The sequence below is a fragment of the Geotrypetes seraphini genome, chromosome 15 (assembly GCF_902459505.1).
Source record: "Geotrypetes seraphini chromosome 15, aGeoSer1.1, whole genome shotgun sequence".
NCBI classification, from domain to species: Eukaryota; Metazoa; Chordata; class Amphibia; order Gymnophiona; family Dermophiidae; genus Geotrypetes; species Geotrypetes seraphini.
In genome coordinates this window covers 53,732,921-53,753,591 of record NC_047098.1, presented here as the reverse complement: position 1 = coordinate 53,753,591, position 20,671 = coordinate 53,732,921, and the positions used below count along the sequence as shown (strand labels likewise).

The 20,671-nt window shown below is 44.7% G+C and overlaps 1 protein-coding gene across 5 annotated transcripts in view; it reads right to left on the bottom strand.

The window, feature by feature from the left end:
- The window catches only part of KSR1 (kinase suppressor of ras 1), a 256,106-nt gene that overhangs the window by 91,011 nt on the left and 144,424 nt on the right, over positions 1-20,671 (bottom strand). For all 5 annotated transcript variants that reach the window (XM_033922274.1, XM_033922275.1, XM_033922276.1 and 2 more), the window contains one exon: positions 3,622-3,769. In XM_033922274.1, coding sequence (XP_033778165.1) covers positions 3,622-3,769 — 148 coding nt within the window. The remainder of the gene's footprint in view (positions 1-3,621; positions 3,770-20,671) is intronic.

The following is a 20,671-nucleotide window of genomic DNA, read 5'->3' as shown; positions in this document are numbered from 1 at the left end:
TACCATGGCCCGGTACAGCAGCATGATAACCTTCTCTGATCTGTTCGTGATCCCCTTCTTTATCATTCCTAGCATTCTGTTTGCCCTTTTTGCTGCCACTGCACATTGTGTGGATGGCTTCATCGACTTGTCATCAGAACTCCCAAGTCCTTTTCCTGGGAGGTCTCTCCAAGTACCGCCCCGGACAACCTGTATTCGTGCATGAGATTTTTGTTACCGACATGCAACACTTTACACTTATTCACGTTGAACCTCATCTGCCATGTCGATGCCCATTCCTCGAGCTTGATTATGTCACATTGCAGATCTTCGCAATCCCCTTGTGTCTTTACTACTCTGAATAACTTCGTATCATCCGCAAATTTAATCACCTCGCTCGTCGTACCTATGTCCAGATCATTTATAAAGATGTTAAAGAGCACGGGTCCAAGCACCGAGCCCTGCGGCACCCCACTGGTGATGCTTTTCCAGTCCGAGTATTGTCCATTTACCTCCACTCTCTGTTTCCCATGCTCCAGCCAGTTTTTAATCCACGTGAGTATTTCACCCTCAATTCCATTGCTTGCAATTTTCCAAAGTAGTCGTTCATGCGGAACCTTGTCGAACGCCTTCTGAAAATCCAGATATACAATGTCGACCGGATCGCCCTTGTCTATCTGTCTGATTACTCCCTCAAAGAAGTGCAGCAAGTTCGTCAAACACGATCTGCCTTTGCTAAAACCATGCTGACTGTCCTCATCAGCCCATGTCCGTCAAGGCGATCAATGATGCTGTCCTTTATCAGTGACTCTACCATCTTTCCCGGTACCGAGGTCAGACTCACTGGTCTGTAGTTCCCCGGATCTCCCCTTGATCCTTTCTTGAAGATCGGTGTAACATTCGCCACCTTCCAGTCTTCCGGAATTTCCCGATTTGATCGACAGATTGGCTATTAGTTGAAGCAGTTCAGCTATGGTCCCTTTCAGTTCCTTGATGACCCTCAGATAGATGCCATCCGGTCCCGGGGATTTATCGCTCTTAAGCCTATCAATCTGCCTACATACCTCCTCTAGACTGACCGTCAATCCTGTCAGCTTTCCGTCTTCATTTCCATCATATAGCCTGATGGGTTCCGGTATGCTGTGTACATTTTCTTCAGTAAATACAGATGCAAAAAATGTGTTCAGTTTGTCAGCAATTGCTTTGTCCTCCTTTAGCGCTCCCTTTATTCCATGGTCATCCAACGGTTCCACCACTTCCTTTGCGGGTTGTTTCCCCTTAATATATCGAAAGAACGGCTTGAAGTTCTTCGCTTCCTTGGCTATTTTTTCCTCGTGGTCTCTTTTGGCCCCTTTTTACCGCCTTATGGCACCTGTGTTGATGTTGTTTGTGCTTGTTCCAGTTTTCATCCGTTTTTGACCTTTTCCATTCCTTAAATGAAGTTTCTTATAGTCCTAGGAGAGGTATACAATGCTAGATAATAACGAGGAGTATTCAGGTATTACAATTCTTTAACTGGGCATCAGAGATTAAGCATTTAGGCCCATATTCTATACAAGGCACCTTAACTTAGGTACTGGTAGGTGCCTTTCCAGCATCTAACTTAAGTGGCAAAACTGTTTAAAAATGATTTAAAACCAAAAATGTAGGTGCCTAGATCATGTTTACAGGGGGAGGGTTTGTGTGTGTGTGCCTTAGATTGCCTAAGGTTGAAGTACTAGACATAGTTAGCACCAGAAGCGACCTTAGGCATCCTTAGGCACCTCCGTAAATGCGATTCATGTCAAACAAAGGCGCTGGAAATATAGGCCTCAAAAATCCTGGCCTACGTTTGAGGTAGCCGCAATTTTATAAACAGCGCTGTTGCATTATTGACACGTGATTGGCGGCCATTTATTAGGCGGCCGCAGATACCGGCGCCGTTTGTAGAATTCGGCCCTTAGTTGCAATGCAATAATTCTATACGAGCATCTCGGCACCGAGATTCTAATATAGAACACTAGCATAAGTTGGGCCCAATATGCAGCCGGCGGCAACCAGTGTTTTGCCGACTGCTGCTAGCGCTAAACTTGGAAATTCAATGCCAGACCGTGTCTGGGCGCCAGCACTGAATTTCCAGATTCAGCACTTACCAGCTATAGGACACTATGTAAAGTTAGGGCCGACTTTTATGTGGTCCTATTTCTGTCATCATGACGAAGGAAGTCATCATGCCGCTGTATCGTGCAATGGTGCGGCCGCATCTGGAGTACTGTGTCCAGTACTGGTCGCCGTACCTCAAGAAGGACATGGCGGTACTTGAGGGAGTCCAGAGAAGAGCAACCAAACTGATAAAGGGAATGGAAAATCTCCCATATACCGACAGATTGAAGCAGTTGGGACTTTTCTCCCTGGAGAAGCGAAGACTTAGAGGAGACATGATAGAAACCTTCAAGATCCTGAAGGGCTTAGAAAAAGTAGACAGGGGCAGATTTTTCAAATTAAGGGGCACCACAAGCACAAGGGGGCACTCGGAGAAATTAAAAGGGGACAGGTTTAGAACAAACGCTAGGAAGTTCTTTTTCACTCAGAGGGTGGTGGATACATGGAACGCGCTTCCAGAGGCTGTTGTAGACAAGAAAACATTAAATGGTTTCAAAGAAGGTTTGGATAGATTTCTAGAAGAAAAAGGGATTGAAGGGTATAGATAGGTATAGGCCACTACTCAGGCAATGGGCCTGATGGGCCGCCGCGGGAGCGGACCGCTGGGCAGGATGGACCTATGGTCTTCCTCAGCGGAGGCAACTTCTTATGTTCTTATGTCGTCAACCTAAATGCAGCACTTTAGAATGTTAACTTATAGTATTCGGTACGTTGGTCCTGCCCACATTCCTGCCCCTGTGAACTCCCCCTTGGATTTACACACTCAGCAAGTTGTGTGCGACATTTATAGAATCGCACTGAGCCCACACCTAGCACTTGGGCACTCAAATGTACATTTACCTGCATAAATGCTAGAATTCCACAAATTTAATAGTGCAAATGGCATTTAAATTAGATACCAAGTTATAGAATGAAGTGGTTACATGCCCTTTCCAAAGAGCTTACAATCTAAGTGGGTACCTGAGGTAACAGAAGATGACTTGCCCAGTGGCAGAAATAGAATTTGAACCCTGGATTCCCTGGCCATCCGTCTATTACTCTTTTACAGTGTATCGCAAGCTGTGTGCTGTGGCGAGATACTGGGTGTGTCGCGAGGTGCCGGCAAGGAGAGACGCTGGTGCCGGCAAGGAGAGCCGCTGGCGCCGGCCGCCTTCTTACAGGATGTGCCTCTCGCGGAGAGAGGCGCATCCTGTAGGCAGTCAGCCGACGCCTCTTCTCTTCTCTTGTCCACACCTCTCCTCCTCCAGCACCCCCCCACCAGCCTCCGCGCATGTGTGGACATCGACATGCTGTGACATCACTGCGTCGACATCCACACATTTCCAGATGCCTTTCAGCCGTGGCCCCGAGTTTGGTGTGCTGCGGCGTCCAAAAGTTTGCGGGGCACTGCTCTATTTAGCTTACTCCTCCTGCAAAGAGTTTTTGTTCTGGGATGAAAGGAGGTAGATCTGAAGGAATAGGGGATCTCGGGTCTGTGAACTACAGAATGGTGACACCTACCTGATCTCACCACCTTCCTTAAGCAGGCGAGGGCACTGTTAATTCTTGAACAGGCCTCTTTACTGGCACCGCATCGCTTCATAGTTTCTTTCACCTTTGACTCATTCATTTCCAGTAAGGCATCTAGACTTAGGCTTTCTGGAATTTCCTGCAGAAAGAAGAGAATGAGCCATGTCATTTTAGAATCCTGAAACCACAACTGTGTTTAAAAAAATAATAATAAAAAAATATATATATGGCGATAATTCTAGGCCAGTGATTCCCAACCTGTAGTCCATGGAATCTGGGGCTCCACAGGACACAGAGAAGAGAAAAAACATATTTTCATATTTGTCTAATCTGTGCAAACAGAATAATGGGATCAGCAGGAGCTGTGGAGATAGCGGCAGCAGTATCAACAGCTGAGAGGCCAAAGACGCTACAGCTATGGGGTAGGATTGGAGGTAGCTGTGTAGGGAGGTAGCAGGAGTGGTCTTGGGGGTAGGGTCAGCAGTGGGTATGTGAACAGAGGTAGCTGTGGAGGCCAGAAACAGGAGCACCAGGACCAGCATCAGCTTGCATGGCCTGAGGAACAGAAGCATAGCATGAATCATTAGGGTTACCAAATGTCTGGGAAAACCAGGACATGTCCTCTTTGTTGAGGACTGTCCAAGCTCCTGGATGAACTTTCCAAAACCTGGCATTTGTCCGGGTTTTGGAAAGCCTCGATGAGGAGCTCCGGTCACGTCTGGAGGACCTCTGAGCATGCAAGGATGACGTCACACACATCCCTGCATGCTCCAGGCCCTGCAGATGTGGCTGGTGCTCGTCCAGAAGAAGAGAGGAGGCTTTGTGGGGACAGGGCTGGAGGCGGAACAGGGCGGGGTCATGTGTCCTGGATAATATGGTATCCCTAAGTATGAATAGATGAGAAGGAAAGAGACTAATGGGAGGAGTAGCTGGAAGGACAGAGTGAAAGAAAGGTTACTGACACTGGCTGAAGAGAGAGAGATTGGAGGAGGAGAGAGACAGGTGAGGACTGGCTGGAGAGAGTGAGAGAGACAGACTGGTAGGGGCTGGTGAAAAGAGAAGAGATATAAAGAGAACTAATGGAGAAAAACTTGGCATTGAGAGAAGGGGGGGTCTGGGGATGAACAGGGAGGTCCTTGAATTTTTGGAAGCTACTTAGGGGTCTGAAGTGACAACCAAGAAGGTTGGGAACCTCTGTCCTAGACTGTAACTACTCATGTAGTCTGAGGGCTGGAATGCATAGCTGAAAAATGCCCACCTATTATTTACCATTTCTGGGTCCACAAGCCCTACCTAACCTTCCCTCATGCACACTGGGGAAGGGATCCTGCAACCTATTTTCCATTACATAATGTACATTGAGAAAGCCCTCTGAGTCATTAAAACTTTCACTGCACTATTAATATCGCCAAATGTTTGCTCCAGTATGACTACTGGCTGTTTCAGAAACTCCTTGGGAAGAAGAGCAGATTTTTTAAACTAAAGGGATTTCCTAGCAAATTAAATACACAGAAATGCATAAATCATGCACCTCAATCAATAGAGCTACAAATAAGTATAGAGGAATGAGTAATATGCATGAGTGCTTCTGGGGTCCTGGTGGAACACCTTCCTGTAACTGCTTCCCCGACTCATCATGATTCACTCCCAACAGCTGAAGCTCCAGGATTAGGGGGCACTAGAACCACCATGCAGCTAGATCCAGCAGCTCTGGGCAGCTGTTCAGCAAGTCTGTGCATGCTTCTCAGGACTGAGGCCTGCCTGGGTGTGACAAAGCCCTTTCTGAATGTGCAAAACAAAGTCCCTTGCAGGTTAAATGAGCACCTTTCCCCTCTTGCTCTTTAAATTTTTTTAAGATTTATTTTTATATATATTTGTATGTATGTATATACATACAAAGGCAAAAGAGTGAGATTTTGTTTTACAGATGAAACAGCAGCATAAAACGATACTTAGCTCTGGTGCCTGTAAAGCGATATAGGCAATAAAAGCAATATGGGTAAATTCTCTGGCTGAAAATTAGTCTCTTCTGAGTATTTTGAAGTATGCTCTATGATTCCCTACAAATGTCCAGCCCCGGGTATGGGGCTGACCAAGAGGGGAGTCAGTGATAATAGTGCTGAAATGTTAGGGTTGCCATATGTCTGGGAAAACCTAGACATGTCCCCTTTTTAGAGGTCTGTCCAGGTATCCAGATAGATTTTTAAAAATGGGGGAGTCTATCTGGGCTGGCTGTTCCGACTCCCCCACCTACCTCCTCTCCCGCTGTAGTTCAGTCTTTGAGCAGCCAGCAGTGGCAATGAGGTGAGCTTGCTGCTGCTGGCTTGCCCCAGAAGCTGCCTCTCTGCAGGTCCCACCTACAAAGCAACAGGAAGTCGCTGCAGAGAAGCAACTTTCAGGGCATGCTGACAAAAGCAGGCTCACCTTGTTGCCACTGCTGGCTGCCTGAAGTTTCAATGCAGCAGCCAAGGAGGAAGTAGATAGGGAGTCGGGAGCTGGAGAGAGAGGTCTTGCAAATCCCTCTGGGATGGGGGGGGGGTGGAAGGAGAGAAAGACAGAAAAGCACATAAGGTGGGAGGGGGATTTGAAAATGTAGGGTCATGAAATGGTTAACTGTTGTTTAAAATATTGCTCTGGCCTACATAGCTGACAATCTATTGACTTAATCTGCCTAAAATGTATGTCCCTACCTTACCACATTGTAAGCTAAATAGATAAGAGTTTGAGCCATGATGTACCCTGCCCTTCTGTACATTTAACTGTAAGAGTTAGGTAAATGTCCTGCTAGTGACCTGCTAGTGTGAGCTTAGAACCAATGAGTGTTAAGAAAAGTAACACGTGAAAAGCTTTTTCTAGAATTCAGTTGTATAGCCAGAAAAATGAATAAATATCTCTGTAACTTCCTGGTTTCGGCACTTCTGAGCCAGCTTGGAGCTCAGGGGTCCAGCATGCATGCATGCTGTGAATAAAACTCTTGTACTTTCTTCATGCCTCTGACTTTGTGTGTCCAAGTGACCTTTCATTTGGCGCCCGAACAGGGACTTGAAGGTCTCTTGACCACTGGTTACTCGATTGGTCACTTGTTTCTGGTCCTACGGCTGATGTGTCTGCTTAGCCGGCTGCCTTCCTTTTGGGGGGTTGGCAGACCTCAGGACGTTGGACCGCTTCAACTGACTTATCTAGTCTCAGTTTAAAGTACAAGAATCTGTATCAGTTTAATTCTGTCCTGGAGTGGCCACCATCTGGTAAGTGGGGACTGATCATCCCTATCCTGTCTCTCGTCTCCTGCCTAGTAAGCCACTTGATCTGTCGCTGAAAAGTTGTGGGGGAAGGATTCTAGGAACTGTCTCTGTCTTTTGATAAACGAAACTGAATCTGTAGATCTGAAGTTAGACAATAGATGTAAGCTGTTTGTATTTACAGGCTCAGCATGAGCCCTGAGTCAAGATGTACTTCCGATGCATCCTGAAAAACAACAACAAAAAAAAAAAAACGGTGTAGGTTGAACATTTCAGGAGTCAGGGAATTGGTTAGAACTGGCTATATTTCTATTGTGCTGTATTTGTAAAGGAAGATGGAGGAGGGGTAATAAATATCTGTTGGATTTTTGCCTGCTAGGCTTGTTAATGACTGTTATGTGTTTCTAGCTGCTCAGAGCAGGCAGTGAAATCAAGAATGTACACATATGTTGAAAGTATTTTAGAGAAAACGTATGTGCATGAATTCTGACCTGATTAAAAGGGCTCCTGTAGCTGGAAGCCTATCAGAAAGAGATATGAGATTAAACTTGTACAAAAGTACAGAGATTGCTTTTTGCATAGACCTTTATCTGCATGTATGTGTGGGGTTTTTTTGTGTGCATGACATTCAAAATCCCCATCCTTTATATGTCTATTCTGGGTTCTTTATGAGTTCTGTCTGTCCAAATGTATCAGTGAAGTTTAAACTGTCAGTTGTTCACAGCATGAGAGGAGAGTACTTTTCCTTTTGTGCTGATAAGGGCCATGAAGTGTGTAGCACTTCAAATGCGGTTTCTCCTGAAACAAATAAGTGGTTTTGCATTTGAAGTTTTTGGCTATGTTATAAAATTTTATGTATATTCAGAAATGTATGTAAACGAAAAATATGATTTCTGGAACTTATATTCCATGCTAAAAAGAAGTTCTTTGTCTAAATTTAGAAGTTATTTGTCTAAATTCTGGAGAGAACTGTCACAGGCGACGAGACTTGGGTGCATCACTGCAACCCGGAGAGCAAAAGACAAAGCATGAAGAAGTAAAGGAAGCAGTGCTCACCTGGCTTCAGAAGCAGTCAGGGGTACAGTCAGGGGTACAGATAGAAGCAGAGGTAGGTTATAGAAATGGTCAGGAACCACTTCACAGGTCATAGACCTGATGGGCCGCCGCGGGAGCAGACCACTGGGCGCGATGGACCTCTGGTCTGACCCAGTGGAGGCAACTTCTTATGTTCTTATGCACTCTGCAGGAATGCCAAAGCTAGTTGAATGAATGATACAACAAATGTGTCGTTTTGCATGGAGACTATGTGGAAAAGTGATTTGTTTAATTGCTCATAGTTACTTCTATTAAAGCCATTGTATTTTGCCTTTACTTTTTGATTTACCCTTGTATTTTGCCTAAATGTGTTTTCTAATAATGTAATGCACTACATCCCAAACTGATACCCTGCCTATTGTAACAAGAACCATCCTAACAAAGCACAACTTTTTATTTCTACTAGTTTCATCAACATAGAGAGAAACATAAATGGAAGAAGATTCCGAATCTGAAGCCACATCACCAAACCAGCCTTACTCAGATGCACCTGACCTGAAGCAGCACCTCTGAAAGAGATTTAAAGTGGTAGCACCACTTTTTAATAAAATTCAAAGAGCAAAGAGATCAGATACCCAGCCTATCCTACACCAAATCTGTGTCCCATATGGGGTGATTTGGTGTAGGATGGGCTGGGGATGGCAACAATGGAAACTCCACTAACTTGGAACATGAGGATGATACTGGCCAGACTTTACGGTAGTTATCCTGTAAACAGGATGGTTGGATAGGCTGGAGTGAGCTTGGACGTCAACTTCAGCATTTGGAACCTAGGACAATATCAGGTGGATTTTACAGTCTATGGGCCCGATTCACTAACCTGTCCGATTTGGGAAGGGCCGATCGATTCAGGAAGAAGAATATGCAAATGGGGGCTATCGTAGGCATGCCCCCATCCAACAGCACGGATCGCTGTGTAGCGATCCCGACACATGCGCAGACCATCTACTGTGCATGCATTTACCCCGTAGCAACTTTTCTTTTTTTGCTTCGATGTTGCTGTTCTCTTCCCCCGGGTTGTGTTTCCCACTGTTCGGTCCGGCACACCCTCCCGTGCAGGTCTGCCCACGTACAAATTCCAGCAAAAAGAACAGTTTGACTCTCCTGCAATTGCTGCCCCGACTTCAGTGAGCCCATGATTCAAACCTGCCCTGGCTCTCCTGCTCTCTGCCGCCTTCCCCACAGTGCAGCCCCGCTTTCAACCCGTGGGTTACAACCACGGGCTCGCACTGCGGGGAAGGGCAGCAGAGAGCTGGAGAGTCGGGGCGGCAAGAGCAGGGCATGACAAGCTTGGCCTGTGCAGTGGAGCAGGACAGAGAGCAGGGCAGCCAGAGCAGGAGAATCGGGGCAGAGAGCAGGGCCCTCACCAGTTGCTTGTTTTTTGATCGGCCAGCCAGTCAGTGTGCCAGAAAAAAAGTGTAGCGAATCGTGTCCTTCCAGCTTTGCAAGCTGTTTCTCCTCATTTGCATGCACGGATCGGATTGGAGGATGATTGGCCACCAGGTTAGTGAATCGGGTCGGAGGGAAATTGGGTCGCAAACCGATCGGTACACGATCGGTTTGCTTAGTGAATCTAGCCCTATGTTATCTTAAGGCAGCAATTCAGCAATGTTGTTAACTAACAACTTTCTACCCATTAAATGCAAATTTTAAGGTGACCTGCCCTCTCCCATTGAGATATGAGGCACACTGCACCCACACTCACAGAATGATATGAACGTAGTATAAAATACTTGATCCTGATCTGCCTTTGCCGTTCTCGGGACACAGACCATAGAAGTCTGCCTGGCACTGGCCTTTCTTCTCCACTACCAGAGTTGCTGCCACTTGTAGCATGCACTAACTCAACAGAATCACCCAAGCAGCAAGTTAACAGGAAAAACAAAGGGCTAGAAAGGTCAAAATGTAAATTAGTACAAACCACATCAGCAGCTTCATTGTTCTGCTGAAGAGTAACAGGAGGCTTGGGGTAGGAAGAGCTTAGCAGGACTTTGTGAGCTCCTTGCCAGTCCCCCCCCCTAGACACGCGCCTAAAGGAAACTAATCCCGGGGAAAACAAGAACCTGTTTTCATAGGACCACTCAGGTGCTGAACATGTGTGGACTTTATATAAACCTTGGCAGCCTAATTCCTTGGCACTTGGCCCAATAAGATTTTGTTTCCATGTTACTCCCCCCTGCTCAGGGTTAATATGTTAATCCTACAAGGTCGCTTATTCACAACAGGCACTTAACAGGCTGGCCAGTTCCAGCTTGCTTTTCTTAAGGCTACAGATGTCATGGGCGGCGCGAGCAGCAGGTGGAAGATGCTGCTCGTGCCGGTGAACATTTCAAGAGGTATGGGGGGAGGGGAGGAATCAAGCGGCGGAAAGAGTGGGGGGGTGCTCATGCGGCCAGGAAGAGTTGAGGGGGTGCACAGTGCAGCGATACAGAGCGCCACTGCCCCGGGCGCTAACCTCCCTCACTACGCCACTGGTATCTTAATATTAACATGTTAACTATTAGTAAATGGCTCGCTGTGTTGGACTAACTCCTACGGGCTACTGGTTTGTGGGAAATGGGAGTAGAACAGAGATGAATTCCAGAGTCTCACATCTGCTTCTTGAGCCATGCTGGACTGAGGATGCCGCAGAGTCATAGTCCTTAGAGAAGGGAGGCTACGCTATCGTGTTTATTTATTGACTCACACTTATACCACTGTATCTGATGCGGTGACGGGATAATCGCGCACCAGACACCAGTGCGCCGACAATCCAGCGCTGACAATTTGGCGCAAGACAGAAGCGCGCCGCTGGAAAACTTATTTTTAAAGAGCCCCGACAGGGGGTGTGGGGGGGGGAATGCCCCCACTTTAATGCATAGTGTTCGTGCTGCCATTGGGGGGGGGTGCAACCCCCCACATTATAGAGAAAACGGAACTTTCCCTGAAAAAAAAATCAGAAAAAGTTCTGTTTTCTCTATAATGGAGGGTTCCAACCCCCCCCCCCCCCAACAGCAGTGCGAACACTATGCATTACAGTGGGGGGGGGGTTCCCCCCACACCCCCCGGAGCTCTTTAAAAATAAGTTTTTCGGCGGCACGCTTCTTTCTTGCGCCAAATTGTCAGCGCTGGATTGTCGGCGCGCTGGTGTCTTGCGCGCCACTGACTATGAACCATCTGATGCTGCCCTGTGTGATGAAGAAAACGAGCACAAACAGCATCACAGCAGTTCAACTGTCCCTGAACAAAAAAGATCTATCCCGGTGATGTGTCTCTCTTATAACTGTACATTTGGGGGCAGATTCTGTAAAGGATGTCTAACTTTAGGCGCCCACAATGTGGACGTCCATCATCTTTAGGCGCCCAAAAAAGTGGATAATAAGCCCAATTAACTTTAACAAGCAATAATTGGAAGTTAGATGTCCAAAGGCTGGACGCGATTAAAAAAAATAGGCATCCACAATTTCGTGGATGCCCATCGGAAAAAGCTGTGCCTAATGAGATAGGCATGGGCGTAGCTTCAAAATAGATGTCCATTTACAGAATCAGATGCCGCTCAGCGTTTTAACATATATACCTAACGCCTAAAATGTAGGTGTTACAAAAGCAGGTCTACCTTTTAAGCGTGAGTTGGGCGCTAGGTAGGGGCAAGTTAGGTAAACAAAACTTAGGCGGCACTTAGGCACGCCGGAGGCATCTGCATATAGGTGAATGGGGCTTTATTTTTGGGGGTATAGAGGACTCCAGTGTGATGTTAAGGTCAAAAGATGTTTAATAATGCATTACTTAACCAAAGCACAAGAAAAATATATATATATATTGCATACTAAACCTTCTATTTCTGGTGATAAAGAGGACTCCTCTTTGATAATAACAGAAAAAGATGTTTAAAAATGCATTACTCAAGTAAAGCACATGAAATACAGTATATATAGCATGCTAAACCTCATTCCCAAAAGGCTAAGAAAATAAGAAGAGAATCCCTACTCAGACACACAATCTTGACATCATTGTGACATCATCAATATGCACCTAGATGGCAGAATGTCACTAAAAATAATAGGAACTCCTGCCTAAACAAAAGCTCCTGTGGCTCGGTGGTTAAAGGTACTTCTTACATCTTCTACCAGTAATGGGATCAAATCACACAACCCCCCCTCCTCTCCCCCAGTACCCTAACAGCTTCTTTTTGGTCTCATGAGAGAGTATGGGTTGTGGCCTTTTCCATTTGCACTCTGTCGTTTCCAGAATGCAGAGGGAAACTTATTTTTCCCCTGAGATGGCTATGATCTCCTAAGGTATCATCTCACAATACAGGAACCCCTGCCTAAAAGAAATCTCCTGTGGCTCAGTAGGTGGTGGGTTCAAATCCCCAGGAAGGTCAGAAAGGCCCACTGCCAGTTAAAAAAGGTACCAGGGGAGGTGTATTCGCTCCATAAGATGTGCCCCCTTTTCGGGTACATTTTTTCATTATTAAACATCTTTTGACCTTAAAATCAAACTGGGGTCCTCTATACCCTCCAAAAATAGAAGTCATATTCACCTATATGTGGAGGCCTCAAGCACGCCTAAGTGACGCCTAAGTTGCGTCTACCCAACTCAAGCCTATCTAGCATTCAACTCATGCTCAAAAGTAGACCTGATTTTCCACCAAAAATAGAAGATTTACTATGCAATATATATATATTTTTATTTTTTTCATGTGCTTTGATTGAGGAACATAGAGGCCAAAAGAGGAACTGGACAAGTACTGACGGTACATGTTTGATATTTATTCTAGAGAAATCACTGCTTGTAAATCAAGAGGATATAAGCTTGGCTTTGGAACTGACGTACGGTTTACAATCTGAACGTGTGTGTGGTGCAGAGGTTAGAGCTACAGCCTTAGCACCCTGACGACGTTGGTTCAAATCCCCCACTGCTCCTTGTGACCCTGAGCAACTGAACAGAAAAGAAATATGATAAAGGAGCCAAATTTAAATACCACATAGGATATAAGTGGTATATAAATAATTAAAAAATAAAGAAAATATAATAGGGTGCCAGCATTTTACTGTATACAATTTTAATGTTAAACCCCCCCCCCAAAAAAAAGGCAGAAAATTGCCATTCTAATTACATCATAGCGTTAACACACGATAACGTTATAGACGTCTAGGCAACACCTAAAAGGCAATTCTGCAAAGGACTTCTAACAATATAGATGCGCTTAGATATGCTCAGAACTGCTGAGCGCAATTCTCTATAGTTCATCTATGCATTATAGAATCGTGCACAGCATTCTACTGCTGGATGTCTAAACGGCACCTAATATTTAGACATCCTTTACAGAATCTGGCGCTTGATGCATATACTTGCCATCACCCTGGAAGCGAGCATAGGGTTCTTTCTGGGGCATGATTACATATTTACATATTACTTTAATTCATTTAGATATCATTTACATAGATGGTGCTCCTATCTATGAAATATTCTACATACTTCTCTCCTCTCCACTACTTCCTGCCCTCCATAGTCCTCCCTACCGTCTTCTAACCCCTTCCTCTGCAATGTCGCCTAGAGCTTGCATAGGTACGTGCGACACACAAATGGAAGAAATAAATAAATAAATTATGACTCGGCATGACTGTCAATTAGCTCGCTGTGAGGTCATTTGACACCTTGAATACCAAAGTAAAGAGCCAATGAAGTTGACTCAAGGCTCTCAAGACATGATCTGAATTCCTAAGCCCCTTAATCAAGTTTCAAGTTTATTATTTTTCTTGATTGATCGCTTAATCAAATTCTAAGCGATGAACATATTAAAATATAGTCAAATAGGGACAATACAGTACAGACTTTAAATAATAACATTGGGTGGAAAACTAATACATAATACATTATACTCATTACATAGGGTAAGATAAGGGTTTGAAATACAATTAATAATGAAAAGCAAAACAATTTTGCCGTTGTATTCTGCACCATTTGCCGCTGTATTCTGCACCATTTGCAACTGCTGTGCGTTCTTCTGTGGCAGCCCCATGAAAACAGAGTTACAATAATCCAGGGGTGTCCAATGTCGGTCCTCGAGGGCCGCAGTCCAGTCGGATTTTTAGGATTTCCCCAATGAATATACATGAGGTCTATTTGCACGCACTGCTTTCATTGTATGCTAATAGATCTCATGCATATTCATTGGGGAAATCCTGAAAACCCGACTGGATTGCGGCCCTCGAGGACCGACATTGGACACCCCTGCAATAATCCAACTGCAGCATTACTAGCACCCTCGTAACCAGTGCCAGATTTTGCTCAGAGAAATACAGTAGGGCCATAATTGACGGATAGGTTGCAGAACCAAAAAAGTACCCCCACACCAATCTAGAGTTATTATCCTTTAAATGCAAAAGCAAATCCAACCAGACCCCAAATCACAGCAGGACCACTTAAGGGCGAAATCAAATCCATTTCCCAGGAAGGGAGGAAACTCCCTCACCTATCCCCCCCCTTTTTTTTTTTTTTTTTTTTAACAAAACCGCCGGCCTGTGCTAAAAATATGCTTTCACAGTTTTGTAAAGGGGTAGGGGGGGGCTTGTTAGATAATCACAAACCTGTCTTCACAACATGTAGTTCCAACCACCTAGCACAGAACCAGTAATCGTCCACAAACTCAGGTCTATCTGGTCCAAATCCTGGGACATCAGGATCAACCTCCGCACATTGGCAAACACACACAAAAAAAGTGCAGTCCAGCCTTACACATGGCAGGAGAGACAGGTTGAACAAATAAGGGGACAGACTTGATCCCTGAGGCACACTCTTGAGCCAAGGGCCACAATCTAGAGGATACCTTCCTCACTCTCACCACCTAAGGGCTCCTTTTACAAAGGTAACACGAGGAATAGCGTGCACTACAATGCCGCGTGCGCCAGCCGCTACCACCTCCTTTTGAGCAGGCGGTAGAATTTTGCATAGCGCATGCTAATCCGGTGCGTGCGGTAAAACGCGTAGTGCACCTTTGTAAAAGGAGCCCTAAGTTTTGCCAATCAAATACAACTCTCAAACCACTGCAGTACCTCACGACCAAAACCACCTTGAAGACACATTGCACTAACATTCAAATGTCAGGGACACATGTAACAGCAAAGACACTCCACTGGCCACTATCCAGCATTTGATGTATGTGATCTAATAGCAAGGTGGATAAAAATCAATGATTTAAAAGAAATGAAATTTTTTTTTTTTTAAATAAAATGCTTTTGTTAAGGAAAAATCTATCTAAAGATAGTTTTCTATTTAAGATACATTATACAGTAGTCCAAAAGTTATTCATCGTGAAATTAGTTTTTATGTATGCAGCATGAGGCTATATATTCAAAATCCTTCAAAATCCTTAAGGGCATAGAGAGAGTAAATAAGGACAGATTCTTCAAACTGAGGGGAGCCACAAGCACTAGGGGTCACTCGGAGAAATTGAAAGGGGCCTGGTTTAGAACAAATGCTAGAAAGTTCTTTTTTACGCAGAGGGTGGTGGACACATGGAACGCGCTTCCGCAGGAAGTGATAGGCCAGAACTCTGTACAGGGGTTCAAGAAGGGTTTGGATAGGTTCCTGGAGGATAAAGGGATAGAGGGGTACAGATAGAACTTGAGGTAGGTTATAGAAGTGGTCAGAAACCACTTCACAGGTCGCAGACCTGATGGGCCGCCGCGGGAGCGGACCGCTGGGCGAGATGGACCTCGGTCTGACCCAGTGGAGGCAACTTCTTATGTTCTTAATGTTTATATTTTTTTGTAAATGAATTCCATTAATCCATTCATAATGTGATGGACAATTTTTCTATCTAGAAGATATTATCAAATGCTTGGTTTTGCATGAATGTTTAAAAAAAAATACAAGAATACATATGCTATAATGTTATTGTTTTGGTTAAATAAAACTATTTATATTATTATTAAGGTAATGGTTATTTGTTCTCCTGTCAATAAAATGCAGCAGAAAAGTTGTACAAATATGATTGATTAACCAATTAAACTGGACATAGTTCACCTTGCAATAATTTCATAATTATTTATCTATGTATTTCTAATAGTATAATCAAATCGGTAAATTTTTTTTATATAACTGTAAAACTAATCCAAAAAGTTATTTTTCAAAAAATGAAACCTTCATCTGGTTGTAAATATTAAGATTATACCAGCAAGAACAAGTCTTTCTGTAGAAAACAATGCTTTAAATCAAGTCTTTCTGAGTAGTGATTTAAATCAAATCCACCTTGTCCAATAGCACCATCAGTGCACTAGAAAATTCAATTGTCAATGAACCATGACTTTTTCATTATTCTCTTAGAGGCCACTTTCAAATGTTCAACAAATACAAATACAACATCCAAAAACAAAAGACAAAGCTTGCATACCTTCCAGTTCCTCTAGGCCAGAGGTGTCACAGTCCCTCCTCGAGGGCCACAATCCAGTCGGGTTTTCAGGGTTTCCCCAATGAATATGCATGAGATCTATTAGCATACAATAAAAGCAGTGACTTTGACACCCCTGCTCTAGGCTAATTGAAAATTACCTCTCCCCCCCTACCTTTTTACAAAAATTGCAAAAGCTATTTTAACCGCTAGCTACTGCGCTGCTCAGCCACTCAGAGTTCCCAAAGGAGTCGGAGTAGCGCGCAGCATTCAGCATATCAGCCAGCGCTAAAAACTGCTTTCATGATTTTGTAAAGGGAGGGGGGTGTAGGATTGGTGCCCCCTTCTCCCTTACAGCATTATACTCTTTCCTTTATTAGTCAGAGTCTTCCTCTTTCACTCTTTCTCCCCCCCCCCCCCCCCTACTTAACATATACCCTTCTTTTTCTCCCTACTCCTTAGCTCTTGGAATATTATGAGTGAATGAAGCATCAGGTGGAGAAATCCTGTAGTGCATGGTGCCCTCACTTACTCCAAGTCATCCCTGCACCTATTCATAAACCCCCTCCCCTCCCCACCGACACACACACTAATGACAGCATCATTCATTAGGTGAAGTATTCACTGGCAATGATCAACCGTTATACTAAAGATCACCGACCTGTTCCAACAGCACAGAACAAACAGCATCACTGGGGGAAAAAAGGAATGGCCTATGCCTCGACACCCTTATGCTGATCTGCAATAGTCAATCCATAGGTCCAGGGTTGCTATGTAGAACCAACAAGCACAGATACAACACAGCTGCTGGTAGGAGTTTTCTGTCATTTTCTCATGCTCCTAGATTTCCATTTTGGCTTGTCTAGATTCAACTCCTAATTCATTTTGAGAGAAATAATTGTCACTGGTCTCAGTACAGCATTCCCCTATTTATAAAATCCGTGTGTAGTGTCGGTGCATGCATAAGAGAGGGGAACACCAAAAATTCAGCTTCACTTTAAATCAAAAGCAGAATGCAGAGGCCACAAAACCACATTTTAGTATAGAAACAGGCTTTATCCCTCTTCTCAAGTTCCATGATACAAAGCTGAGAGCAGTCTTCTCAAGCCACTGCTGGGGGAAAAAAAAAAAAGTCTACACAGGTCTTGTCAACTAGTTCAAAAATCCATACCAATGCCAGGTAAATTCACGCTGACAGAAAGCAAAGCTGAAAGACACTCATGCTTTACACAAATATAACTGCTGCCTGCAATTTTTAGATCTGCACTCCCGTCAGTTGTTTTCTATACAGAGTGTAGAACCACACCCTCGATTTCTACCAGTAGATTTTCTGGATCATCATACCGGAAACTACTAATAGTTCTTTCCCCCAAAAATGCCTCTGCCGTCCATCAAACACCACCATCACAACTCCTCCAAGGTGGCTTTTTTATTTTTAAATAATACCCCGTTTTTAACCACAAGAATCTCAAATACATTTTACCTTTTAACACATTCAGGTAAATGTCCACAGGAAGGGGATGAGCTCGTTCACACAGTAGCCATGCTCCTGGAGAAATACATCCCTCTGCTATTATCGTGATTATCTGTGGGCTGCTTTTTCATGAATTTTATATATATTTTTTTAAACAAAAAGTTGGCATGTTTGTACAAGCATGGGCGTCGGGATTCAGGAATAAATTTCATTTTGTCTACAGCAGCACAATTCCAAGCACTGAGTGCCTGAGTGCTGGCATGGGAGTAAACAAGAAAATTAAAAACAGAAACAACTTTCTAGGATATTTACTTCCGCTTTATTTAGGAGAAGGATGCAGTACCCCCCCCTAACATTTAATTCAGATATCTTCTTTATGTTAAATTAACATATAATCCACCAAGTTTTGCTCACAGCTCACCAGACCCGAGTTAACATAAGGCGGTGAAGACTCTTGAGCATCTGATTGCAAAAAATTTAGTTTGGCAGCTTAATTCTTATAATTTGCCATCAAGCAAGCTGATGTTTTGGGTTCTGTTTAAGATGATGAATAAAGATTTAACTACTGATACTCAGCCTGCTGCAGTCAGCCGTGTTAGAGCTGCAGGCCGCCATGGGATTCAATGCAACTGACCCGGAAGTGAATGCCGGTTGATACTCGCTGCCTGAACCCATATGGCTATATGGGCAAAGCCATGACTGCACATTTATAGATGCCTTCAATCTAAACATACACTCTTAGAGATGCCTCTTTTTGTAAATCACTTAGGATTAAGCAGGTTAGAAAATTTTTTAAATAAATAAATAAATGTGACTTTTCAACTCAATTCTGGAAACACATCTATTCATTTGCATTTTCAGGAACACCATAATGAATATGCATACATCTGAGATCTACTGTATGCAAATCTACATAAGAACATAAGCAATGCCTCTGCTGGGTCAGACCTGAGGTCCATCGTGCCCAGCAGCCCGCTCACGCGGCGGCCCCAACAGGTCCAGGACCTGTGCAGTGATCCTCTATTTATACCCTTCTATCCCCCTTTCCAGCAGAAAATTGTCCAATCCTTTCTTAAACCCCAATACCGTACTCTGCCCTATTACGTCCTCTGGAAGCGCATTCCAGGTGTCCACCACACGCTGGGTAAAGAAGAACTTAACATTTCTCTCATGTATATTTATTGTGGCAATCCTGAAAACCAGTATACCACACCGAGATTCCAGGTGTGCCACAAAACACCATAGAAGAGAGGTGCTGGCTGACTGCCTACAGGACGTGCCTCGCGCAGCAAAAGGCACATCCTGTAGGCAGTTAGCCGGCACCAGTGCCTCTCCTTCTCTCTGCGCGTCTTCCCTTCCAGCACCCCCAAGTGACGGCTCAGGGCCCCGTTAGAGGGCCTTCATGCACGCGTGGACGTGATGATGTCACGCATTTCTGTAACGTCATCGCGTCGACGGCCGTGCACTTCCAGATGCCTCGAGCCGCGGCCAATGGCGTTTAGTGTGCCGCAGCTTGCCAAAGTTTGCAAGACACAGCTGGCTAAGTGTGCCTTTAAAAGTGGGGCTGAGAAACACTGGGCTAGAAAATATATACATTGTGAACTTCTGCACCATTTCTTAGCTTTGAGGGTGACCACTTCCAGACAGATCAATGTACAGGTAAATCACAGATCGCCCAGGCAAATGACTCTGAAAATTATTCTCCCTTTGTTTAGGGAAGAAATGCTTAGTAGACCTGTTTCTTAGCCTAAACACAAAGCAGGGAGGAGAAGGTTACAACACTTGTCCTGCCCGGCTTCGAAAGGGCTCTGCATACACAAGTAGGGCAGGGAGCTAGCTTGGGGTTTGTTTCTTCAACATGTACAGACAAATAGTGACTCCCCACAGCAAACATAGCTGCTATATAATTCCAGTTAAAATTGTTCCCCTCTCCTCAAGCCAGTGTGGGTGTAGCTTTCTGTACATGCCAAGCTGAAAACATCTGCTGTAGGATTTGCTGCTTCATCAGAAGTTTAAAAAGAAGGAAGGGGACCCTCAGGTTTGCTTGCCACTGCAGGACTCCCGAAGACATTTGTTCTGTTTGTCTGTCCTAATTAGATTGTATGCTTTTCTGAGCAGGGACTGTCTATTTAAGGAGACCAGATATCCAAGGAAAACGCAGACAAGTCCTCTTTTTAGAGGAGGGTCCAGGTGCCCGGAGAAATTTCTGAAACCCGTCAGTTTGTCCGGGTTTCAGAAGCCTCCGAGCTCGGGCTGCATCTGGAGGCCCTCTGTGCACGTGCAGATGTCAATGCGATGATGTCAAACGTGAGCGCGCATGTACATAACAACACCACGTCATCGTCCATGAGGCTCTCTAGACCTCGGGGAAGGAGACAGGAGGTTTGGCTGGGAGCAGGGCAGGGGTGCAATGGGTCGTGGCTGGAGGCGGAACGGGGCGGGGCCAGGTGTCATTTTTTTAAAGAGGAAATCTGGCAACCCTATGTCTATTACATGTTGGATATACAGTGCTGCGTACGCATTGCAGCACTATAGAAATGATAAATAGTAGCAATAATAGGTAGAGATTCTGCATTTATTTCATGCCAGGAATATCTGCACTAAACTAGTATTCGGGGAGGAGGATGGGAAGGGAGGGAATGAGAGAAGCTTCTGCACAGGCTGGGGGTAGGGGGGAAAGGGAGGGAAAGAGAGAGGCTGCTGCTCAGACTGGGAGAAGGTGGGAAGGGAGAGAAAGTGAGATGCTGGGGGGGTAGGGAAAGGAGGGAAAAAGAGGCAGCTGGGCGGGGGGCTGCACAGGTTGGGCAGGGGAAAGAGAGAAGCTGCTGCTGCTTCAAACTTTTCTCTTTAAAGACGCCT